We start from the raw sequence: 26,582 nt of genomic DNA, 5'->3' as shown, positions 1-26,582 counted from the left end.
GGTTTGGAGCCCTGAGATTTTGTTGGCTAGGGCATTCTGGATCCCTGTGCACCAAGGTTTGTCCTTAGTGCAAGAGTCAGTGGGGGTAATGGGGTTTTCTAATTCCTTTAGTATGTTAAAGAGCTCTTTAGTACTGGAGCTTGCCTGGGAGATCCTAGTATTGAGAGAATCTTTCTTGGCACGTATAATCTCATTTTTGTAGAGGGTGGAGATGTTGGTGAGATTAGTTCTGTTATTTATGGAAGGCACTGATTTCCAGAGTGCTTCAAGTTTGTTTTTTTGTTGACGAAGGGTTTTGAGCTCCGGGGTGAACCATGTGTTCAGGTGCGCTTTGGGTATTCCTTTGCGCAGTTTCAGTGGGGCAATGATGTCAATGGCTTTGGCCATGGACTCATTGTAGGCATTGACCAGTTGGTTCAAGTCCGTTGTAACGGGTAGTGCGTTTAAAGTAGGGATCACCAGAGGTATTAGGGCTTCCGCTGTGATATTGCTCTTTTTCCTAGTAGGGCAGGCAGGTGCAATAATAGGCCTTTTATGTGCTGAATTGCTGGTAAGAATGTCAAACGGGAGGAGGTGGTGGTCAGTCCAGATAAGTTGTGTGGGATCTTCCGTAGTAATGTTGCAATTAAGGGTAGTTATCCAGTCGAGGATTCTACCTTTCGAGTGGGTGGGTTTGGAACAGAGTTGTTGGAGGCCATGCTCCTCTAATGCCATGGCCAGGGCAGTGGCTGGGGTGTCTAGGGGGTCGTTAAACCCGAGATTAAAGTCTCCGAGTATAATCAGTTGTGCTGAAGGTTTGGATAAAATGGGTACCCATGGATGCCTTACTGCAGCTGCGAACGCAGCCCGCGGTAAAAACACACAATGGTAGTAAAAAGTAAACCACTGCCACTAGCCATTAATTGTGGAAAGGGTAACATTAAAATGTTACATGAGAAACTATTACCACATTTACTGGGCGTGCCCTTAGGTGATGGAATTTTGGGGGGGAAGTGGCAGAACTCCTTGAGGAAATCACAGCAATCCCTGCATCTCTCTCTCCGTTGAAATACCTGTTTGGGGACATTGGCAAGGAGGCAGAGACCACTAGGCGACTGTTTAACATATCATGTGTTATTGCAAAATGCTGTATCTTGAAATGCTGAGTCCGCAGGCAGACCCAGTCAAACTGATCTCCTTAAATACTTGTCAATGGTAAATGAATGAGAGGAACAATTTCTATGAACTGTTCCACCAACCTGCCGACCTAAAGACATTTGGACCCCATTCCGACTTTTTATGTAATTTGCTACCGGGTGAGGACACTACACACCCGATATCACCGTAATCTCTTCTGTTTGCTGTGTAATGTGCAAATATAAATCACAACTGCATTTGATGTACTTGTGTGCTGCCCATAGCGCGGCTCTGCCCTGATGTAACTCTCTCTGAAAAACAAAACTTAAAAAAAAAAAGTTACATGAGAAACTAGACAAAGGAGATACTAAGTAACCCCTCCAGCACCCTGTAGTAAGATAGTGGGTGCTGTGTCTAGAAAGTTATAAATGTAATTAAAGTCCATTTCACTTCACTGCTCCTGGAAACAGTAGTTTCACCAAGAATTCAAACACTTGGGAAATCTGAATGACTTCCCTGTATTACTGCACTGAAGGTGCTGAGTGTCGCAATGTAAAGAATATGCCTATGGAGTTTGTCATACTCCAAAAACCAAAAGAAACACAGTTGAAAGCACAGAACAAATACATGAGAGAGTGGGAAAAAGGGCCCCCCCTCTTCCCCAGGTTAAGTCACATAGTCCAGCAAAAGTGCTGGGGGTCTCTAAGGTAGAGAAGAATGAGCACATTTCTGAAAATTCTCCCTAACACCGAGGAACTCTGGATCTGCATCACTGCAACCAGACAGAAGCCGGCTGGATCCTCTTCTAACCAAAGGTACTGTTCTGACTTTGGTCTACCTCTTTGTCTGTAGTTCTGCTCTGCTCAGTTGAGACTTGCAGTAGCTGCTTTTCTAGAGTTGATTTCAGCTCTAACTTTCACAAGTGTAAGAGCTTGTGACCCTACAGTGATTTTTCTCCAACAAACTCTCTAACTTTGTGCAAACCTTTTTAAAATCTAAGAAGTGCCTCTGCTCTGACTTCGCTCCAATTGACTTTGGCTGTCCTGACTCCCTGCAGACTCTTCTGTCCCTCGTAGGTGATGCATTGTTTTTAAACTACTATTGCTGTGAAAGGTTTTTATCTAGACTTCATTGTAAGATATGAAGCACTCGCATGCTCTGGGAACCTGCTAAACCCTTTTCCTTCCTTTAACCTTTCCTTTCTACAAAACTCAGAACTTGCAAAGTATAGAACAGATATATAAATGCCATTACTGACCTAATTAGTGAAGTCACCTCGGGGCGTAGGAAGTATGTATGAAGCATCTCTAATGAGTATCTACTTACCTTGCATTCATTCTGAGAGAGTATTTTGAAGTGTATTTGGTTGCTACATATGTTGCCCTTTTTAAATAATTCCTATTTAAAACTGACTGTTAAATAATTATTTTACTAGAAAACCTTGAGTGTAAGTGTTATTTGTATACTTATATTGGTAGATTTCATTGCTACAACTCTACAGCTCAAATGTACCCCTCTTGAGATAAGTCTGGATGCTCAGTCAAACTACCAACGTGTGTAGTACAGACCAACGCCAATAGCTGGGCTACCTAATACCAAGAGGACAAAGCTGGTGTCTCCCACAGGGTTACTGCATCAATTCTTGCCTAACAACTTCTTCCGGATGTCCAGGTGCACGATTCCACTCCTTGAAGTCCCCTCACCGGAGTGCAGGACAGAGAAACGAAACTAATCGATCAGGCAGTAATTGTTCTTCACTGGTGCTCCCAAAAGGCACCAAAAACCAGAGTTCTGAAGAATCCTTTGATGCGAGACTCTTCACTCAACTGCTGCTGCAAGAACCACTCCAATGTCCCTCCTTTCATCTGCCTGGCCAGATATTTGGTGACTGGGTCTGTTGCTGTATCGTGGGGGCATCGTGCTGCAACCTCGTCTTTACTCCTAAGGTGCTGTGAGACTCTTGGTAGAGTTTATCTAGAGCTGAATTTCTGCTAGTGGGTTCTGGAGCGCTGATTCGTGCGTTTGTCATGCACGTTCGCCCAACCTGAACGCCTGTTAGCCTACAGAAAGCCTTCTCTGAAGTCCATGACCCCTTTTCCCCAACAAAGTGTACTTCTTAAACACTTCCTCTGGATCTTTTTGGACTTTATAGAGCTTGTCCCTACCTGTTTTTCCCTCACACCTGACTGAGACAGTCATAACTAGATAGGGATGGACTTATGAAGCAGGGATGGATTTGCACCTGAAGCAGATATTCTATGATGCATATAGTCTAGAAACACTTGTGTACTGGCGAAAGTTATTAGAAAGGTTTTACTTAATATAAATAATGCATTGAGTTTTCCAAGTTACTTATTGTGTGTTATAGTGCTTACCTTTCTGAAGAATTACTTACCTTAGTGTGTATATATAAAATAAACCATTATTTATATGTAACATTAATGTGTCTGTGTTTTTTTGGCCTATGTGTATACTTCAAGTTCTTTGTACTTCCTACAGCCCTTTCTCCTGGATAACTAAAATAAGCCTGGCTGCTCAGCCATTGCCTCCAACAACTTGTGATTGTCAGGCCTATAGAGTTGGAGCCCTGCATCCCAAGTGTGAGTTTTCACAAGTCCTACAATTGGTTTACTTTTGGAAAACTCCCATACATTTAACCTAATGTATATATTTTTCAGTATAACAGTGTGGTATTTTCTATGGTTAAGTGTGTGGGTTAATTGTACCTTTGACTCAGCCTTAATATCCTTCCTGGAGGTGAGCCTGATCAAAATGCCTCGCTAGCAAATTTTAAGGAAGGTGGGCTTATTTTGAATGGGTGTTTTGCCACACCTTAAGGTTAGTGGTCGCACAGCCCTCACCAGGCACCTGTACAAAACCACTGTGACTATTACGCAGGTTTGATATTTCAAACCGTTTTTAATCAAATACTTTACACATTTATGGAGTCTTCTCTGCCTTCTCACTTCCCCATTTGCGGGCCGCTCCGATATATTTATAATGACATGTCTTGTTTCTCTGCAGGAATTGAGTTGATTGCTGCTTTTTATGGCTGCCTCTATGCTGGATGCATCCCCGTAACAGTTCGACCGCCGCATGCGCAAAATCTCACAGCCACTCTACCTACTGTCCGCATGATCGTAGATGTAAGTGAATAAACAATACAAATATGACAAGGTGAAAGCATCTTCATGTCAACCATAAAATGATATCTCCCTCGCTGTGAAGTCAGTAAAATATTCACAAATTAACTTCTAATTGAAAGATAAACAAGCTCTGGTTACCCGGATGAATCAGTGGTGATTTTATTGTTTGCATCATGGAAATTGAATCTGCACAATTTGTATGCAAGTGTAGGGTGTCTATTTTGGTGGACTGGTGATATATCTGCTTCAGGGCACTACAGGTTCAAATCCTTGTGTGTTTTTCCTCACTTTGTGCACCACGATACATCAGACCTACTGAGTGTAAGGAAGCAGTTCAGAACCTGCTATTTGAATCCTTCTTTACATCACTGAGCCTGTCCAGAAAGGGTAACTATTTGTGGTGATGGATTGTTTTGTTTGTAAAGCCACCCCCCGCCCCCCAGGTGTAATCTTATTGCATGAATTTAAAAGTGAAATCCAGGTATGCTAATTTGTTTCTCAATCATCCTGTGAAAACTAGAGTTGAGCGTTTTTTGCTTTTTGTTTTTTTATCTCTGCTGCTATTCAGATACCCAGTGCCTCTAAAATTCAGTTGTGTGAGCAGAGCCCTTACTGTTTTTGCTTTTTCCCCCTTTATTTGTTGGGGTTCTAATTTATTTTGGTGGTCAGAGGGACTTCTGCTAAAGTCCCCTTGTCATTATTTTATTTTACTCAAATGTTTTTTTTTGTACAAAAGTACTGTCTGAGACAGCACTTGGGAAATCCCACCTTGGTTGAATTTCCACAGAGTTGCTGCTGGAAACCGAATAGCCAGGGAGAGGAACACCAGATTGTGCGCGTTGCTTTTAAGTTGGCCAATAGCTCCAGAAAGATCCTCCGGACTCCCATGAAGCAGGACTGACTGAGCCGGAGTCCCCTCAACATAGTGCGGGTCCCCAGAAGCAAGGAAAGTCCATCTCGACAGCCAAGAACCACGGTGTTGCTATTTGCTGTAGTCGCGAGGAGCTGAAACACCAAAGTGCCACTTGTTGGAAAGATTGCCGGTTGCAATCGTTGACTGTCCAATTGCAGTGCAGGAGTCCCCAGAAGTCTTCCCTCTTGTCCCCTGGACGGAGGCGCAGGAACAGTGAAATCTGCAGAGGTGCACAGGAACAGGAGTCATCTGCTGCACTTTTTCTTCAATCCAAAGGTACTGTGAAGTCTGAGCGAACTTACCTCGTATTGTAGAGATGCTTGCATCTTCGACTACTCAAAAGCCTATACAGCTTGGGCCCTACATTGATTCTTGTTTTCTTCAAAGACTTCTGGACTTTTCTACTTACCTACCAGAAGTGCTTCAGCCCATATAGACTTTTGTCCATTGACTTTGGCTTAACCTGTTTTACGGAATGGCTCTGCTTAGGGGATCCAAAAGTATTTACCTGCTTAGGAATATTTGCTAAGAATGTTCTAAATACAACAGTAAGCTATTAATGTCCCCAGCACCCTAGCTATTGAAGTCACCTGAGGGTGTAGGTTGCGACTGTGCCCTCCCAAAAGGGTCTTTACTGATTTAAGAATATTAAGAGTGTATTTTGAAGCATATTTGAGTGTTACTGTTATATTGCTCCCATCTGAAGAAGGCTTATCCTAGCTGACTGCTAAATTAATAATTGTTTATTCAAGAAACCTTGTGTGTGTTTATTTGAATACTTGTCACTGTGAATCTCTGTGTAACTCCCCTGCAGCTCACATTGACCCCTCTTGAGATAGAGATAAGCCTGGCTGCTCAACACTCTACCAACCTGTGTAGTACAGACTTGGACCAAAGGTTGGGTTCCTATTGCCAGGAAGTCAGGGTTGTAGTGCACCCAAAGGGTACTGCATACAATCGAGCCTAACACTGAGCAGGCTCTGGCGGTCGCTGGTAGTTGCTGGCGGCGTCGTCCTTCAGGCTTCTTCGGAATCTTCTGTTCCAGTGGTTGACTTGGAATTTCGGCTCCAGGATCTTGGAATGTATCGAGGAACACAGGCTGAGTCCACCAATCAAGACCCATGCACCATTCAAACTTGGGCGGTGGGGAGCAATTGGTAACCGCCTCAGAGTCTGAACTGATTTGTCAGGCCACTGCAGGAGGAAGACTGCAGAAGCTTTGGTCACCTCACCCACTTCCTGTCCTGCCAGTTTCTCAGAGACCCTTTGCAGGGCTTCTAAGGAATATGATATAAGACTATAAACACTTTCCGCCTAAAAACACTTGTGCACAGGCATGATATAAATGCCATATCATATCAACACTGTCGCAAGCCACATAACCCAAGAAAAAGCATGACCAAAAGAACCCAGGAGTGGGGGGAATCAACCGAGGACTAAGTCCCATACTAAGTGCCTCACTCACGGGCCCCTACCTCTCAGACAAAATAATCTGAACCAAATCCTCCAGACCCAAGCTGTCACACCACTCCAACCAGATTTATGTGCCCACCTTCAAAAGATCTAAAACAGGGGTCTCTAGTTTCCTACACCTTGCCCCTAAACACTGGAATGCACTCCCCACTACCCTTAGAAACGAGACCTCCGTTTAGGCAAGGTTTAAATGCTGTACCCTCTGGGAACACTACAAACAACCTATGACTACAGGTATGGGCAACCCAACCTTTGGTATAAACTTGTACTACACAGTTTTGGTAGTGTGTTGAGCAGCCAGGCTTATCTCAAGAGGGGAAATGTGAGCTGTAGTGGATTTAAACAAAGATTCACAGTTAAAGGTATTCAAATAAACTCTTACACTTGAGGTTTCTTGCATAAACAATTAATGATTTATCAGTCAGTTATAAAGCCTTCTTCAGAAGGGAGCAATAGAATAGTAACACACATATACTTCAATACTGTACACTCTGAGTATCTGAATCAGACCAGGCCCTTTTGGGATAGCCCACAGACCCAATCTACACCCACAGGTGACTTCAGTAACTAGGGTGTTGGGGACATTAATACCTTACTGTTAGCGTTCTGAATACTCTTAAAATGTTGGTAAAAGACAAGGGTTATTAGAACACAAGAGACCACAAGCAGTGCAGATACTTTTAGAGTACAATGCGCTGGCACCGTCAAAACTGCCAACCAGCAAACTTTACTTTCAGTGGCTGTTTCGCATTTCAGCTCCTTGCGGTTCAGCAAATAGCAATAAGCGCGGTTCCTGGCCGTCAAGGTGGACTTTTCTCACAACTGGGGTCCCGCACTCGACAGAGGGGAGTCGCGCTTGGTCAGTCCTTCTTCCTGGGAGTCCGGACGATCTTCCAAAAGCTTTAAATCAGCTTACAAGCAACTCGCACAATCTGGTGTCCCTCTCCCTGGCTCTACGGTTTCCTACAGCAACTCAGAGGAAATTCAACCAGCTCCGAGATGGGTGTCAGGTGGCTTACTTGGAAGTTGATTGGTCCTACCAACTCAAAGGGAGAAGTTGTCCTTGCAGGGGCTTCTCTGTCGATGCAAACTTGGTGATTCGGACCTGCAGCAGGGCTTCACCGGGCAAACCAACGGTCCAGGAGTTACAGCAGCGGTCCTCTTCAAGCTCTTCTTCGGTTCCTTCATCCAGTGGTCGACTCTGCCTTCCAAGCCTGAAGACACCTTTTATTCAGTTCTCTCCCATTCATTCTAGCCTAGCTGTCACTCACCCAGCAGGGTGGCTGTCCTTGCCGGACAGTCAGCCAGCCCATCACCAGAGTGCATTTGGGTTTCCTATGAGACTAAGCACAGGGAGTTTCCCCTCACTTCCTCTGCCTACCCCAGGCACTCTGGAGCCAGAGGCGGGTTTCACTCCTGAAGCCCGCAAAGGCGAATGAACAAATAGAACAAACCTGGTTTGGCGTGCAGAGACAAAATCTAAAAGGACCTTTCCACAAAGACATGGCGAAAAACAAAGACCGGGGACCATTTTAAAAAGGATGACTGGACTCCATTTTGAAAAAGATGGCTCCTGCGGTTAACGTTACTGGGTCAGCGAATGGTCACAGTAAATGCTAACCTTTGTAGCTCAAAACGAAATCACTGCCACCAGCCAGTCAATTGTGGAAAGGGTAACATAACAAATTTTACATGAGTATTTATACTCTGGGGGGGGGAATACTAAGTGACCCCTCCAGCACTCTATTGTAAGATAGGGTGTGCTGGATCTAGCAAGTACAATGCAAAGTAAAATCGATTTCACTTTACTGCTCTGGAAAATGGTAGTTTATCCCAGAGAAGGTATTTAAACCTTGGGAAATCTGAAAGACTTCCCTGTGCCACTGCACTGAAGATGCTGTGACACAATTGTAAAAGATGATGCCTATGGATTTTGTTAGACTTCATAACCAAAAAGAAACACAGAGGTAAAATTCAAACAAAAATACATGAGTGTGGGGGAAAAAAGGGTCACACACTCTCCAGGTTAACAAATCAAGTCCTCAAAATCCAGCAAAGTTGCTGGGGGGTCTCTAAGGTGGATGGAATTGGCACATTTGAGAATTCTCCCTAACACCTCCCACCTATGCTTCCGCAAGACACTACAAACCAAGCTCTGTAACTAGGCCATCATCTGAAACACACTCATACATTGTCACTTGCAAGGTCCTGTGATCTCCTCCGGCTCCCCTTTAACCGTTGGAGACTCATTGTTCCACAATGTCACTGTCAATGTAACCATCAACTGTCCTGTCTAGGTTCACTGTAACTAAGAACCTCAGACAAACTACCATGCTTTCTTCTGTTACTAAGTAGCATTCATTGTAACCGCACTACGCTGCCCCAGGGCCGCTTTGCACGCTTTATAAATGTAAAAAATAAATAATAAATGAAATAAAGTATCCAAGGATGAATTGAGAGACCGTAAACGAGTTATAAGAGAAGACGAGAGTGTAAGAGACTACCTCAAAACAAGCTGTAAACAGCATACCCTTAAAGAGGGCAAAAAAATCCAGAAGGGGTTTTTCAAGAGTTACAAAAGCTCATGGAGGCGATATCCACAGTTTACCAAAGAAGATTGTATTAAACTCAAGTACAAGAGACATTGCTATACAGAGACTGTCAAAACGAGGAGGACTGGGGGGTTGTTTGGGGGGGGCTGTTGCGTGCATGTAAAATGTACGCCTGATTGCCAGGTTCCTCTCCGGCGAAAATCCTTCTTTGAAAAAAATCCTCTTTCGGAGCCACCCAAGCCACCTACGTGAATTGAAGGTGCTGCCTAAACCTTTGAGGACCTTCTGGTGAAAATCCTGATATAAAAATGGGAGCCGTCTGCCCATGGAAATGATCCGACAAGGCGCAGCATGGTGAGGCGCTCAGGCGACCCGAAGACTAGTTCCGGGTGATCCCTACTTGAAACCGCAGCCCAGTAACTTATCAGGGCATGGTATGGGGGGAGTCAGTCTTTCCGTCTGATGTGCATCGCAGCTCCGACATAATCTTCAATAGACAGACCGGCTTGCGGACACCTACTGGCACCGTCCCCCGTGCCCTAGACGGGGGACGCCCTGATTACCTCAGGGGTGGGGGGGGGGGATATTGGAGGAAAGCGCACTGATCCTCGGAGTAGAATCCACTGCGGATTGGGAGCAGCGGATAGAGGACACGCTGCACGGTGGGGGAGTGCTGGACACCACTAGTTGCGCCAACAACACTTAAAACAGATAAGTGTGCCCGTCCCCCCCACACCCCTCCCCCCACGCTGGACCGCTCACTCCACTCTTAATCTGCAACACCCGACATCTCCTCCCGACCCGGTCCGGGGGGGGGGGTGATCACACTGCTGCGACAGGGCGTAGTGCGGCCTGCCATTTCGGATTGGCGGCCCACTACCCCATGTGTTGGCCGGAGGACAGCGCGGCCCAAGACATTACAGGCCAGTAGAAGAATTAAGCTCAGAGCGGGACCCGGTCCGCGGCCACTCACTGGAATGCCTCAAGCTCGCCCCCTTTTCTGCATTCGGCATACGGCTGATCACACAGCGGTAACAAAAGGAGTACTCGAGTTCTACAACAATATACTTCTTCTGACCTGAACTACTGCAAATGCTGGGATCTGTATAATACTGGCGCGCGTGCTGGACGGCTGCACATGTGGTAGTTTACACCGCTTTTCACTGTGAAAGAAAGTATATGGGGCTCCGTGGGAGACTACAGTACACTGAGTGATAAATGGGCTCCTAGGGTTATGTGCTGCCCGTATGTTATGACTGCAAACAACCTTACTTTGCTACGGTCATTCCATTAAGCCCTAAATGTGAGATCTCGAGGATGGGCCTGCAACAAAGCTACTGTTAACTCTGCTACACACAAGCCCACGACTTGGGGAAACAAAGGCAAGGTGCGCCGTCCCTCCACCGAAGTAGACGGACATAGAGATCCTCGGAGTCCATCAGGGACTACTCCGCACACACTCTGATAAGACCTACCCCGGCTCCAGCGGTGTACGCTACACAGGTATGTGAGGCACCGTGGCAAGGCTCTACATATTCTCATAAACCGGGCCCGCTATAGTCACCAAGAATCAGACACTCATTATCCCGGGGCCTAGAACATACGCCCAGGTTAGGCGGAGGTGCCTCCTGCCGTGGGGATAGTAGTGTAACACTACGTGGGAGAGTTCCGCCCATTCTGTGAGGTGAATGGGCTCCACACGCTACAGATAACTTGGAAATGACACCCGCGGGCAAACCATAACTGCTCTGCGTATCCCGTCCACCCCAGAGTGGGAAACCCTGATAGATTGTCCGATCAAAGCAACGCTGACGCCATCACGCACATGTCCTGAACTCACGAACACAGAGATCATGTAAATTGATAAGTGTATGGAAGGCACCGTGCACTGACTCCATTTAACTGCCCTAAATCCACAATGTGTGCGTCTGCGTAGTCTCAGAGCCGGCGAGGACACCTGAGCACTCGGTTGGACTGAACTGGCACACAGGTAGCAGCCGTTGGTTGCCTATAATGCATTACTGGTCGATGCCAAGGGGGACTAACGCCAAGAAGAAGAAAACGGGCCCGATGGATTTCTACACAAGTTCCCAGGCCCCGGCCAGTGCACTGACTCCAGTGATGGAGGCCACCACCACCTCACCTGAAAACACCAAAATCGAACAACTTCTCACCATAATACAAAATGGTTTCCTTGCAGTTAACGTCAAACTGGACAATATTGTTGCCACCATTGGCTCACTCAAGGCCCGAGTAGACAAATCGCAAGAATCACAGAGGCGGAGAATAGAATCGGGACCAACGAAGACTCCATCGGCCAGAATACCTGCGACATAACTCACCTGAAAGGTGAAATGACCAAGCTCTGTGGTAAATGTGACGATTTGGAATCCAGATCCCGCCGCAACAACATCCGAATAGTGGGACTTTCCGAATCCTTCTGTAAGGGCCCCATGGAACCCCATGTCGGATTGCTGCTGAATGCCTTGTTTAGTGGGACCTCCTTTTCGGAACATTTCTTGGTAGAAAGGGCACACCATACACTGGCCACTGTGCCCAAGCCGGGGGAGAGGGGGCCCTCCCTGCACCATCTTTGCCAAACTGTTAAATTACAGGGACAGAGATACAGCTCTCTGTTTTGGCAAGGGAAATGAGACTGCTTCGACATGGCAGTGACAGTATCCACATATACCCCGACTTCGCTGCGGGCGTCCAGGTGCAAAGGAGATCGGATGACCCAGTCAAGAGACCGCTCAGACTGAAAAAGGTCCTGTATGCTTTATTGTTCCCGGCAAAACTACGGATACAGCATGGTGGCCGGGCACATTTTTTCAAGCACCCATCAGCGGCCATGAACTATATAGTAGACTCCATTCCACTTCTGCCGCCGAGGGCAGACCCCGACCAAAATGACCTCCAGAACTGATTGAAGACATGAGAGGCCCCAACGACTGAATGTCAGCACTGCAATATCCTTCAACAATGTTTACTATGGAAAATAGGTGTCTGGGCGGCACCAACCAATGTTTTGACCATCTCCCGGTTGAGCTGCGTTCGGCTACGAGGGCTATGGCTGCAACGCATGCACCCCCGAAAAGTTCCAAAGGTTAATGGAAGGGCCTCATCAGGTTGCGGTTGATGCTGTGGGTGGGGGTAGGGCACTGAGAATTGATGTAGATTTGCGGAGAGGAGGGGTAAGTTTGCAAGTTGATTTTAATGGTTTAGGAGCGGGAATGAGCACCTGGGAGATGCCAATTTCTGCATCGTGTGCTGAAATTAAGATATTTAAAATGTGTGTTCACGTCGCAAAACACGCTACACCACACTGGAAAAAATTGCATTAATCCTAGTTTAACTACACATGAATGGTACATCACACTGTATCGGTCACAGGGCTGAATCTCAAACTTCTCACTTGGAATGTCCGTGGCCTCAATAACCGATTGAAATCTAGGAAAGTTGGGGAATACATTACCAGACGCCACCTTCCTATTATGTTGCAAGAGACACATGCGTTGCAAAACGTGAATACTGGCATCCTACGGTAATGGGGAAACAAAAGATACTACTCTGAATACTAGTCACAGAACAGAGCTTACATTGATGCACCCCTTGCTGGGTTTTAAGTTGGAGAAAAGCAAAATTGATCCTCAAGGCAGATACGTAATAGCATGGTGTAAAGTTGCGGGTGAGGAGATGGTCCTTGTTAACACCTACGGGCCTAATATGGATGACCCTGATTTTTATGTAAATGTGACCGATGAAATCGGCCTATTGGAAAATGCATGCACATTATGGGGAGGGGACCTTAGCACTATACTCGATGTTTCCCTGGACCGATCCTCTGTTACACAGAGTTTTCACCAGGGCAGCAAGTGTACTACATCAGGCTTTGAGGCAGCTATCCCTCATTGATGCCTGGAGAGCGCTACACCCACGAGAGGCAATATTAATTTTACTCCTCGGTACATGACAGTCACACCTGGCAAACGTGGTGGATCACTGCGACATTCACCCCGTACCCTATCGGATCACTCCCCAAAAACCTTGGAGGTAACACTACGGAGTATTAAGCCTCCCACCAGAAGATGGAGGATGCCCCAGGCATCCTCAAAGATCCGAATGTGACTGAATCATTACAAACTGAAATCAAAGAATTCTTTAGGATAAATAAAGGGTCTGTAGACAAATACGCAACACTCTGGGAAACCTTTAAAGGATGGGAAGGGGGTGGGGGCATAATGTCAAACTACGGGACTCCTGAAAGCTGTCGGATCAGAATTAGCGGACACAGAAAAGCACCTGAAAAACCTAGAGAACAAATACAGTATAACACATGAAAAGGGAGCCCTATCGAAGATCAATGGCCTTCTGTAGAAATTCAATGAGTTAGCAGCCAGGGAACTACAGTACATGACATCACCCATAAGAGCATGCAGGTACAGAGAGGGTAACGAGGCAGGATGCTCCCTAGCAAACCTTTTAAAGAACGAACAGTACCATGCACCGATCACAAGCATTATAGCGGGAAACGGGGAGGTAAAAACGATGAAGGGATTAACGAAGAATTCACGACACACGCCCAGAGATGGAAATGAGGGACTTTCTAGATAGGATCACGCTCCCAACACTTTCAATAGAAAGCGCTCTAGTTCTTGAGCAACCAATAACAAGTGAGGAAATTGCTGAAGCTATTAAATAACTAACATCTGGCAGAGCCCTGAGCTCGGATGGACTGGGTGCAGAATTATATAAAGAATACTGTTCTGAACTGGCCGCAATATTGACTCTTGTATGGGAAGAAGAGATGACAAGTGGATCATTGCCTGAAATAATGAGGGAGGTAATCATCACAGTATTATTGAAACCTAGACGCCCTTCCCACAAACTGTCCTCCTACCGACCTCTCTCTCTGATTAACTCTGATGCGAAAATATATGCTAAAGTACTCGCCACCAGACTACTACCCAATATGACCACGTTGGTCCACCTGGACCAGTGCGGCTTCGTCCTGACCAGATCCACCGCGCTGAACCTATGCAGATTATTCTGAGTTATGGCCCAAATCAAACCGGCGGCACAAGCCGCAGTAATATCACTAGATGCCGAAAAGGCTTTCGACTTGGTATCCTGGTCATATTTATTTGCAGTACTCGAGAAATTTGGGATGGGACCATATTTTGTTCGATGTATCAGACTACTGTACGCTTCCCCGGAGGCAAGAGTCCTTACCAATCATACGATCTCCAACACCTTCGACCTGGGCAAAGGCACGGCTGCCCGTTCTCTCCCATTTTGTTCGCCCTGACGATAGAGCCTTTAGCTGCAGCTGTTAAGCAAAGATGGGAACAGAGAGGGATCAGAATGTCCGGAATCACCCAGTACATATCCTTGTATGCAGATGATACACTGCTGTACATGCATGAGCCAGACAAAAACCTCTGGCCCTTACTGGAAGTCATGCATGAATTCGCAGAATACTCGGGATATAAGATAAATACTTCTAAATCTGAAATCTTCCCACTAACGCCCGCTACCATTTGCCCAACCAATACACACAGCCTCTGGTGGTCGCCCACGAGTATAAGATACTTGGGGATCCTTGTATCCAAGGATAGGATGTCCCTATACATTGACAACTATGAGCAACTCCTACACACGATCATGGCCAAGCTTCAGCTAGGGGCCAAACTCCCCATCTCACTAATTCGTCGGGTCGCGGTTCTTAAAATGGTGATTCTTCCCAAGCTCCTATGTGTTTAGCAACGTCCTGATCTGGCTGGACAGACCATCTTTCGATGATCTACTCTCTATGGTGACGGCGTTCACTTCATCCTAGTGCTCCCCCCCCTCTTCCCTCCACTAGGATGAAGTGGGAGAAACTAGTTGAGTCATATGAGATAGGTGGCATTGCGGCACCAGATTTTGAGTTGTATTATTTAGCAGCCCAGGCACAGTACGCCAAGTACTGGCAGGACCCGGCAGACACTGCACACATATCCCCGTAGAGCGCCACTCAGTACGTTCAACAGACCTACGCTCTATAGTATTTACAAAACACCACAAAGATGCATGCAAGTTTGACCCTGTAAGCATCACGATCAATGCATGGGCTATGATCTGTAGACGGCTAAAAATGTACACACCTTACAACTCCCAGGCCCCGCTATGGAAATTTCCCAAGGATTACGCCTATGTACAATGAAGACATACAAAAGACATGGGTCCCTGATTATAAGATCAAGATGAGAGAGATGTTCCCAAATGGGAAATTCGTCACACCAGAAGACTTTGCAACCACAGTGGGGGGAGGACAGCTAGCAATTCTGCAATACCATCGTATGAAGTCCGCACTTAAAGCAAAATGGCCATCATTTCTGGACGAGCCCACCCCACATGTATGTTTTCAATCTCTATATTCACAAACTGGAACCAGTGTATCTAAGCTATACAACATAATACAAACACATACGCATTAATTAAATATGATCAAAGCCTCCTGGGAAACAGATATGGGTGTAGTCATCAATGAGGAAAAATGGAAGCTATTCTTTGATGTCAAAAAAAAGTGTCATTAAATGCAGTTCTCTGTTTAATACTGTTTAAAGTACTGAACATACTATAACATACACCGGCTAGAATGCCCAAATTTACAAATACTGTAACCGGAGGATGTCCGAAATGTGGAAACCTCATAGCTGATTCGTATCATATGTACTGGGCCTGCCCATTGATTACTGAGTTATGGAGGGAAGTGGCAGAGATACTTGAGGAAATGACACAGATCCCAGCAGACTGCTCACCCTAGAAATAACTAGTTGGTGATATAGGGAAAATGGCAGAGAAGACGAAGGTTATTCAATGTTGCATGCGCTGTTGCTAAGAAGTGCATACTCCAAAACTTGAAAAGCCCACTTTCACCACATACGGACCACTTTCTCCGAGAACTCACCTATGTAAATGAATGTGAGGAACAGTATGTGATGTTACCCAGAACGAATAGGCCGAAAGACATTTGGATGCTGTTTAGAATATAACTGTGTGATATGCTGTCAGATGAGGATAGACCCACTAGAACGTAATTTGGTTTAGTTAAATTAGAGGACTGATGTGTACATGAAATACCCATCTGTATTGTATACTGGTTACTACTGAATGTGTTGTAGCTGTGACATGATGCACAATCAATAAATAAAGTTTTTAAAAAAACGAGAAGGCCTTGAGAAGAAATACCTTTTCTTGACTGATTTTAAGTTGGTTAAACTAGTGATAGGGTCAGATAGAGCTAGGTTTGGACTGAGGACTTTTTAAAGTCCAACTGGCATGGGACTTCACAAGACTTATCTCTTGGTATTAGGCAATCCCAACTCTTAATATAGGCCTGTACTACACAAGATGTTAGTGACTGAGCAGCCAAGCTTATCTTAGGAGGGGTAATGTGAGCTTGAGTAGCACAATGAAATCAGTAAACGCAAGGTGTTGGGGAGGATTTTCATTTCTGTGCTAATTCCCTTCAACCTTGTCGACCCAAGCTCTTTTGCTGAACTTGGGGCTTGTGGCTTATTCCACCCGAGTGAGTGGGACCTTTTTCTCACACACTCCTGTGTTTTTCCTGACTAGGATTTTTGTGTTTTACTGTTTTATTGTTTTATGGAGTCTGACAAACTCCATAGGCATCTGCTTTTTTATAGTGACACAAAGCACCTTAGGTGCAGTGCCACTGGAAAGTTCCTTGGACTTCTCTGAATGTTTAAATATATTTCCTTGGGTGAACTACCGTTCCCAAGAATAGTAAGATAATCCTGGTCTAACTTTTCTCTTAGTGGGACCAGCATACACCACCCTATGTGGAGTGGTGGAACGGGGGGGGGGCTGGTTGCCTAGTAACTCCTTAGCCCACTTCTCATGTAACATTTTTTGTTACACTAACCTACTTTAAATGGCTGGTGGCAGTGGTTTAATTTTACTACCAGTGTGCATCTTTACCACAGGCTGAACCCTCAGCTGCAGTACAGTGGACAGCCACCCTGCTGTGTGATTGACTGCGTAGGCTGTGAATTAATGGAAAATTGCATAAAAAGCAAGGTTTTGGGACTAGAGGCAGATTCGACCACTGGAGACTAACATCGGAAGAAGGCGTGACGAGATGCCTACAGCACCCTTCTGCACCGCGAAGTGCTCGGTGAAGCCCTGCAGCTGTGCTGACCCCGTTTACATATTGTCTGAGAAGACCTGTACGGAACAACTTCCTCCCTTGGACTGATGGGACAACTAGCCTCAAGACAAGCTTCCATTTGGCGCAACCCCCGATTTGCTGCGCCTCACCAGAGTTGCAGAAGCCCAATGCCCGGGGTCCTGTGACCATTGACAAGTGCATCGTCTTGCAAAGCTCAAATCTGGGCAAATCTCTGTGTGCATCCCGAGGACCCTACAGACACAGGAAATCTTGATCCAGAGTCTAGGACCGAGGGAGCAAGCTTCTTCCAACCAGAGAAATTTGTTCTTCATTGACGCAGAGGAAAAGGCACCAAAACACAGAAGTGCCGCTGAAACAAAGGCAATCCTTAGCTGAGGCGTCCCTCTCCCGAGTACCGCTGCAGGAGCCTGCCAGACGTCCGTCCTTTAGTCACCACGACCAATGTCCAGGAATAAGGGTCTGCCAAGCTGTAGCAAGGAGGATTCCAGCTGGAACATTTTTCTTCAAATCACAGGTACGGTGGGGTTTGGGATGCATCTTCTAGCCATACTTTGTGCTTCCTATCTTGCACAGTGCTTTTGTTCCACTTTAGAGTTGATACCAACTCTTCTGCCCTGCCCTGAACAGCTTGTGCTGTGCTCTCTACAGAGAATCTCACTTGAGTTACTGTGTTGTCTGCTAACGTTACTAACTTTGTCAAGACTTCATCTAAGGAGTGCATCAGAACTATTGACTTTGTCCATTAACTTTGGCTGTCCTGGCTTCCTAAAGGCACCCTTCTAACCTTACTGGCTTTGGCATTACTTGTTCCCTCATAGCTTATAATTGTGGACATTATTATTGTTGGGATAAGTGGATCTGCCTCCCTCTGGGAGATTGTAATTGTTTTTACACTGTGGGAAGTATGTTCTAAATATGATTCAAACCTTTCCTTCCTTTACAACTCAATAACTGAATTGGTAACTGAAAATAGTGCAATACTGACCCTGAAGTCACATCTGTGTGCTGGAAATGTGTTGGCATAAAGTATTTACCAACTGTTATTCTTTACAAACTGAATCCAAACTTGGATTGAAATACTAGTTGAAAAAACGTTTTAAAGAATGCTTAAACCATGTGTATATTATAAATAAATATGTATATATAACTTTGTGTGTAAATGTTAATTGGCTACTTGTACTTACCAATTTCAATTGTACTGCTCATATTTACACCTCTTGAGATAGGCCTGGCTACTCAGTCATACTACCAACTTGTGTAGTACAGGCCTATATTAAAAGATGAGTTACCGAATACCAAGCAGATAAATCTTGTGTAGTTCTCACCAGTTGGACTGCACTCATTCTTACCTAACACAAGGCACCAAGTAAACACTTACACACTTAGTTATATCACATTATTTATTTATATATACACAAAGCAAAATAAGCATTCTTTAAAAAGCAGCAACTAATAACTTTCAGTGGAAGATGGAATTCATTTAAACAAGAACCAATAATGCAGGTGAATAATTATTTTCTATGCTAAACATGTTCCAGCACACGGAGTGACATCAATCAAGTTCAGTATTAGTACTTATTTTTGTTCACCGTTACATAATTAGGTTGAGGAGGGAAAATGGCTAAAGTGTAGTACAACACTTTCAACTTGTTCAATAGATATTTTCTTCCAGGGGGGTGTAGGCAATCTTTTATCCCACCTTTTAATAGTGTCAACAATTAAAACCCGTAGAGCAACATGCACTGCCAAAGCCAATAGGGTTCAGAAGAGGAGCCTTTAGGAAACCAGGACAGCAAAGTCAATAGGACAGTTCCAGTTCTGATGCAGCTTTTCTTAGAAAAATGTTATCAAACAGTCACGACTACTTTGAAAAATCACAGGAGCTCAAAGGGAGCCTACCTGAAGGAGCACAAGCTGGAAGCCCTGCACAGATGAGTTAAGGTCCACTCCAAAGGGGTTAAAATAGTACTTCCCAAGCTAGGAAGCACTACAGAAGGCTAAAGGTAGTTCTACCCCAAACCCCACAGCACCTTAGAATTGAAGAATAGGTTCCAGCTGGATGCCTTCCTGATGCAGACCCTTGTTCCTGTTCCTTGGTCGTGGTGACGAAGGGGAGGACGTCTGGTGGGCTTCTGCGGCAGCACTCTGGAGAGGGACTCTGTAGCAATGGTTGGCGTTTCCTCAGCGCTGGACTCTCGTGAGGGGACTCTGGATGAAGAATTCCTGCTTCTGGAGGTCCTTGAAGGGGCCCACAAAGTTTCGGCAAGATTCATTCTCTGGAAGACGATTGTTGGGTAACATTTTCACAGAACTGGTAAATCTTCCTGACCTGGATCAACCCCATAACTTTTTGCTTTACTAGTGTGATATGTTTCCTTAATACCTCTGAGTGGAAACCTTTTTCCACACTCACAGAATCTTTTACTCTTTTTATAGGTGTCATTTTTAAGACTCTCCATAGTAGCTTTTTAAAGTTGATCTCTTTAACAACTTTTTGGCAATAAGTGCCCTAGCGGCTTCTGTTACAGGGACAAGCTTACCCTCAATGGCTGGTGGCAGTGATACCTTGTATTAATTTGGTGCACCTTTATTGCGGGCTGTGTTCACAGCTGAAGTTATAGGCACCTAAGGGTGCTAATTTTACCGAAATGGCCCCGTCTTTTTTCGCCATTTTAGTGTTTCTTATCCCTTCTTGTTCCTTGCCCTGACATTCAGGGCGGGAAATTCCTGTGATTTTTTTTTTTTTTTGTTTTTTTTTTTGTTTTTTTTTTTTGATTTTTTTTTTTAATCTTCAGCGGGAGTTCCCTGGACTCCCCGCCCAGGCTCCAGTCTGTCTGTTAGGGCAGGAAGCGAGGGAGGAGTGCATAACTCCACAGCCCTTTGTCTTCCTCATTGCCTGAATGGGGACAAATCCCAGTGGGGGGGCTGGCTATCCGGATTGGACAACCAGACCGCCCATTGTTGTAAAATGCAGGGCGAGAATGCGGAAGTTTTGTTGTAATTCCTGATGAATACTGCGAACTTGGAAGCTGAAGAGTAGTCGACCACTGAAACCGAAGAGGAGGATGAAGGAAAAGCGGCAGAGATGATTTCCACTGACCGGAGAGCCTGCTGTGTAACCTGAGCCTGCTGTAGCCCTTCCTTCCACTCGACCTGCGGGCTCTGAAAAGTGAGACCCAAAATGACCTGCGTTGCTGCGACCTTGCGTTGCTGCAATACCCTGGACCTCAAGCCACTGTGCAGTGCACGGTCTTCCGAATCTCGCGGAAACTTTGTGGGCATCCTGGTGTATCCCCAGAGACACGAATAGTCTGAAAGAAATCCCTCAACAGAGAGCTGGACCTTTGTAACGACGAGAATTCAACTGCGATTTTCTGTCTTCTTCTGCGCTCTTTGAAAAAATGCCAAACCTGCAGAACTGCATTCAGCTGCGAGGAAAACCTTGCCTAGAGCCTTCTTCATTGATCTCTGCTGCAAAATTCCTTCTGAGGTCTTGTTTTCAGTCACCACATCAAGTAATCCACTGACCGGGTTTTGGCTGCAGATCCTAAACTCCTTCTGCTGCAAAATCTTCAATGCTGAGGTACTGTATTGGCTTGGGTATGTACTTACCTTTGCATCTCTTAGGATTTCTGTGTAGCTGTAGGGTGTTTTCTGTGATGGGGAGGCCTCTCATCCAGTGCACCCAGTCCCACTGCTAGAATCCTGCTAGGGTGTCTTCTGTGAATCCCCCGGACCCTCTTCTAATTCAGAAGTAAAGTACTCACCTGTTTGCCCAGTTTTTCCTAAGGAACTCTGACCTTTGCTACTTAGGAACCTATCCTGACACTCATGCTCCAAGAATAAGGGAAAGACTTTAAAGGGATTGGGACTTTTGCTTAGAAAACAAAATAAGTGTTTAAAAATTACTTGTAAAGAGTTGGTTGGTAACTGTAATTCTAAGAGTGAATAGTTACAAAAGTTCTTACTTACCTTGGATGTGTGATGCACTATTCTTAAAAGTATGGTTAACGTATTTATCTCCTTAGAAACCGTTTTGCCATTCTAATAGAAAGTAGATGTGAAGGTATATTACTCTCCTGTGATTAGGTTGTGCCTCTTCCCAAAAGTAATGTGTTGGTTTCACCAGATTATTCCTGCAGGATAATTGTATGAGTGTCCCCCAACTGGGTCTTGCTTCCCCTGACTTGCTGTTAGCCTGTCCAGAATAAGTCTGTATTAGGTTGTTGCCTACCTAGAATAACTGAGTCATTCAGTAAAGTGTAACATTAGGGGTTACTTTCCCTGTGCTATCTAACCCCAGAGTCTGTTGTTCTAACTGTCACTTATAAGTCCTACCTCACTTGTGTGTATAATTGGGAAAGATCTAACCTGGACTCCTTGCGAGATAAAAACAAAGTATATGGGTTTTACTTACCTTGAGTTAGCTGTGTGCCATCCAAAAATAAGTTTACAAGAGTTACTGCTTATCTCAAGTTGCTTAACGGCCCGGTGCGCTCTATAAATAAATAAACAATACAATACAATCTGTGTTTCACTGATCTCAAAAGCACCTGTAATTGAATATTACATCCTTCGGTTTTACTCACCTAGTATAACTGTTATCACAAAAGTAGTTATAGGTTTTTACTGTACCTAGAATAAGAGTTCCATTATTCACCAAAAGTATATTGTCCAGTTGACTGATTATATGATTTGTACTGAGTCACTGTACAATTGGTAGGGTCTACTCCCCTTGCATTACTGAATGTAATTGTGTGAAAGTTACCATTGGTTTTTACTCCCCAAGAATAGGTGCGACCCATACTGAATGTGTATGAAAAGGTTTTGACTTCCCTAGAACTACTGTTAGGGATTCCAAATAAGGTTTATACTTTGGTCTGTGTACCTTCAAGAATAGCGTTGTGTTTTTATAATTGTGATTTCATATAATGTGTTAGTACCACCGCTAGATTTATCTGGGCCTACTTGTATTTAAATAAATGCTTTATTTTTACAATATATAGTGTTTCAGTATTTCTTTGGACCATTTGCATTACAATTTCTTTGGTACTGATTCTAGAGCCCTCTCTCCCTCCTTAGATGAGCCTGGCTGCTATGTCTAAGCTACCATGAACTCGGGTGGTACAGCCTTATGCTAAGAGTGGAGTCTTGTACTGCCTCGGCTGAATGGTTTTTACTAAGCCCTTAGTTGGACTTAAGAAAAACTGTCCTAGCAATGATGCATTCTATAATGGTCAGGGGACCCTAGGCATTGGGATTCTGCAACCTAGGAAAGGCGCAGCAAGTCTGGGGATGAGCCGAAATGAAGCAGGTCTCGATGATAGTTGGTCCCACGAGCCCAAGGGAGGAAGTTGTCCTGCACAGATCTTCCCTGTCGAAACGAAAACGGGGTCAGCACAGCTGCAAGGCTTCACCAGTGCTTATGCGGTGCTGGAAGGTGCTGCTGGCGTCTCTGCTCGTCCTCTTCGTCGGATATGATGTTCCAGTGGTCGACTCTGCCGTAGTTCCAAAAGCCTCGCCTTTTATGCGAAATCCCATTCATTCACAGCCCTACAGCTGTCCATCATATCGGGGTCGTCCTCTAGGATAGCCACCCGCCCAGTTGGAGCTAGAGTCAACCAGGTATGCCTACAAACAAAGGTCAGTGAAGTTTCGGTATCTACCCTCACTTCCTGCCTTCACTGACACACTGGAGCATGGGTGGTCTTCGGGGCTGAAGCATGCCAAAGGCAATATACACAGATTACTCAAACGTAGTTTAAACAAAGGAAAAGCCCAGAAGGAACTAACAAACAAGAAATGGTGAAAAAGTTCGACGGCCCATTTTGCAAAAATGGCCACCCATGGGTGCTGTACTGCAGCTGAGAAATCAGCCTGCTAGTACCTTGCTCAAAAGTTAGTCAGAAGTAACCACTGCCACCAGCCATTCAAGTTGCTTAGTGTAACAAATGATTAAATGAGAATTGGGTTAAGGAGTTACAATGTAATCCGCCAGCACTCCACACATTTTGGACGCACAAAGAAAAAGATAAGTAAGATTAAAGCTGTCTCACTATTCTTGGGAACGGGAGCTCACCCAAGAAAATGTATTTAAACATTAGGAGACGTCCGAGGGACTTCTCAGTGGCACTGCACTTAGGGTGCTGTGTGTCACTATGCAAAAAGCAGATGCCTCTGGAGTTTACCAGACTCCATTAAACAGTAAAAAATCCTAGTCTGAGAAAAACACATGAGTGTTTGGCAAAAAGGACCACTCACTTGGGAGGTTAAAAATCAAAAAGATCCCAGATTGTAGCAAAAGAGCTAAGGTTAAAGGGAATTGGCACAGAAACTGAAACTATTCCCTAACAATTTTTACTTGAGTTCATTAAAGATCGTTCAAAATGTCCTAAGGTTGTCCTTCTGACACGCCAGGGTGTGTGTGTGGGTTACCAGTCAAATGGTCGAAAACATTTGGTCGACAGACAATTTGTTCGACACCATTTGGTCGAATGCCAAATGGTCGAATTTTTTTTTTTTTTTACCCATTTTTTGGTTTTTTTGGGGGGGGTCTCCCCCCAGCCCCCTTTTTTTTTTAATTTTTTTCCCCCACACGAAAACCCACAAAACACATATATATAAAAAAAAAAAAATATTCGACCATTTGGCATTCGACCAAATTGCAGTCGACCAGTTTGTTGTCGACCAGTTGACTGGACACCGTGTGTGTGTGTGTGTGTGTGTGTGTGTGTGTGTGTGTGTGTGTGTAGACTAAATGTCATTAAACCTGTTGACTGAGATGGCCTTTCAGAACCATGGGACTGGTTGTGAAAATCTTTCCTAAAAGTAGTATAATAAATTGTTAGGCAGATTAACCAGTGTTACGCTTAATCCCCTTTCCTAGTGAGACCCCAAGCACTTTTTTGATGAATTTATGGACCTTTTTCTTGCTCTCCTGAATGAGGGGAGCCTTCCCCACCCCCATTCATTCTTACATGCTCTAACCATGTAAACTAGGAACTCTAGTCTTAGTTTTACCTATTTTCTATGGAGTCTGCTTTCCTCCATATCTCTTAGACATCTGTTACACTTTTGCAACACACAGCTTCTCATTTTTATATTTTTGTTTCCCTAAGAACTAGTGCTCTTAAGGAAAGAGGGATACTTGCATTCTTCCTAAAACGATAACTTAGAGATTTGCACACCCCATCTTATGTGGAGTGCTAAGGGGATACCCAGTATCCCCCTTCTCTCTGCTCCTGTGACTTTTTGGTCACGTTGACAACCCTATAGTTATGGCTGGTGACAGTGGACGTGTTCTACCAAGTTCTGTGTATTTTTCTACTGCAGGCTGTATTCACAGTTGCAGGTGTGCACAAAAGGGTCACCTGTGTTATAACATGGTGGCTCCTTTTTTTCCCTTCATTTGTAGCGTGGTTATCCTTTGTTACCCTTCTACCATTCTGGGGAGGGGTGGGCATGGAGGGGGGGTGAAGTTGTTTTTTCTCTCTGGCGGTGTTATGCCGAGTTTGTATGCAGTACCTTTTGAGACCACTACACACAACTAAGACTACAGGTGTAAGCAAACCATCCTTTGGTATAAGTCTGTACCACACAGTTTTTGGTAGCGAACTGAGCAGCCAGGAGTATCTCAAGAGGAAATGTGAGCTTGTAAGGGTGTTACACAAAGGTCTACAATGACAAGTATTCAGATTGACACTTAAACTCAAGGTTTCTTGGTAAAAACACTTATACATTTATTACACAATCCTTTATAAAGCATTCACTAAATGAGGCAACCAATATCACACAAAAATTATAATACAATACTGATTACTAAGCAGTTGAGCTCCCTTGAAGTCAGAGCAAAATAGCATTGAAGTAGGAGCAAAAAAGCAGAAGTTAATAAAACGAATATTAGTTATTCTAAAACAGTGCAAATAGTATGAGTTCACCAGAGGAGTTGATTCAATGCAATAGGTAGGCCAAAGTCAATGGGCTAGTGTCTTGTATAAGTAAAAACGGTTCTGGTTAAACAGAAAAGTCTTTGCCACAGTTCTTCACGGAAGAAAGGTTCATATGTCGTGTCACAAGCTGAATAGGCCTGCAAGTTGCGAAAGTTCCACAAACGTTCGCGGTGAGAGGTAAGTACCTTAATATTGAAGAAAAAGATGCAGCTGAAGACTTCTGTTCCTGCAGATCGTGCTGTTCCTGAGCCTCAGTCGTGTGGACAAGACAAGAGGAAGGACTTCGGGGGACTCCTGCACTGCACAGGAACGGGTCACAAAGCTGGCAAATTGGCAAATCTTTGATTCCGGTTGCTGTTCTTCAAGCATACATTCTGGTGTCCTTCCCCCCTGGTTAATCCTAACCAGCTCCGAGAATGGTATCCAGGTGGCTTATGGGCTGATTGGTCCTACCAACTCAAAGGAAGAAGTCGTCCTTGAAGGGCTTCTCTGTTGAGATGAACTTGCCGATTCAGACCTGCAGCAGGGCTCCACTGGGCAAACCAACGGTCCAGTAATTGCAGCAGCTGTCCTCTTCCAGCTAGTCTTCGGTTCTTTCGTTCCAGTGATCGACTCTGCCTTCCAAGCCAGGAGACTCACCTTTTAAACAGTATTCTCCCATTCTTTCCAGCCCAGCTGCCACTCACCCAGCAGGGTGGCTATCCTTGTCAGTCAGCCAGCCAATCACGCCAGAGTGCATTTGAGTCTCCTAGGAGACTAAGCACAGGGAGTTTCGGGCACCTCCCTGTGCCCACCCCAGACACTCAGGCACCACAGGCGGTCTTCAGTCCTAAAGCCTGCCAAAGGCATAGAAACAAAGGGACCAAACCTAGTTTGGCGCGCAGAGACCAACTCTAGAAGGACCTTTCCAAAAAGAAATGGTGAAAAAAGACCGGGACCTGTTCAAACAAAGGGGGATTAGGCGCCATCTTGAAAAACATGGCTCCCGCGATTTAACGGTACCGGTGTTCGCGGTTGGGAAAAATAATGGTAGTTCGTTGTAAAACCACTGCCACTAGCCATTTCGATAAGAAAGGGGGGTAGCATTTGCCTGCTACATGAGTATCTCGACACTGGGGATACTAGTTGCCCCTCCAGCACTCTATTGTAAGATAATGTGTGCTGGTTCTAGGAATTTAAAGACTAGTAAAGTCAATTTAACTTTACGTTTTATGGAAAACAGTAGTTTATCCTACA

General features: G+C 44.9%; 1 protein-coding gene across 3 annotated transcripts in view; it reads left to right on the top strand.

The window, feature by feature from the left end:
* DIP2B (disco interacting protein 2 homolog B) overlaps nt 1-26,582 on the top strand; it is a 1,149,028-nt gene that overhangs the window by 812,725 nt on the left and 309,721 nt on the right. For all 3 annotated transcript variants that reach the window (XM_069653448.1, XM_069653447.1, XM_069653449.1), the window contains exon 27: nt 4,141-4,262. In XM_069653448.1, coding sequence (XP_069509549.1) covers nt 4,141-4,262 — 122 coding nt within the window. The remainder of the gene's footprint in view (nt 1-4,140; nt 4,263-26,582) is intronic.

Source organism: Ambystoma mexicanum, chromosome 3q, assembly GCF_040938575.1.
Source record: "Ambystoma mexicanum isolate Mex_15411 chromosome 3q, UKY_AmexF1_1, whole genome shotgun sequence".
NCBI lineage: Eukaryota > Metazoa > Chordata > Amphibia > Caudata > Ambystomatidae > Ambystoma > Ambystoma mexicanum.
This window is presented reverse-complemented; position numbering and strand designations above follow the sequence as displayed.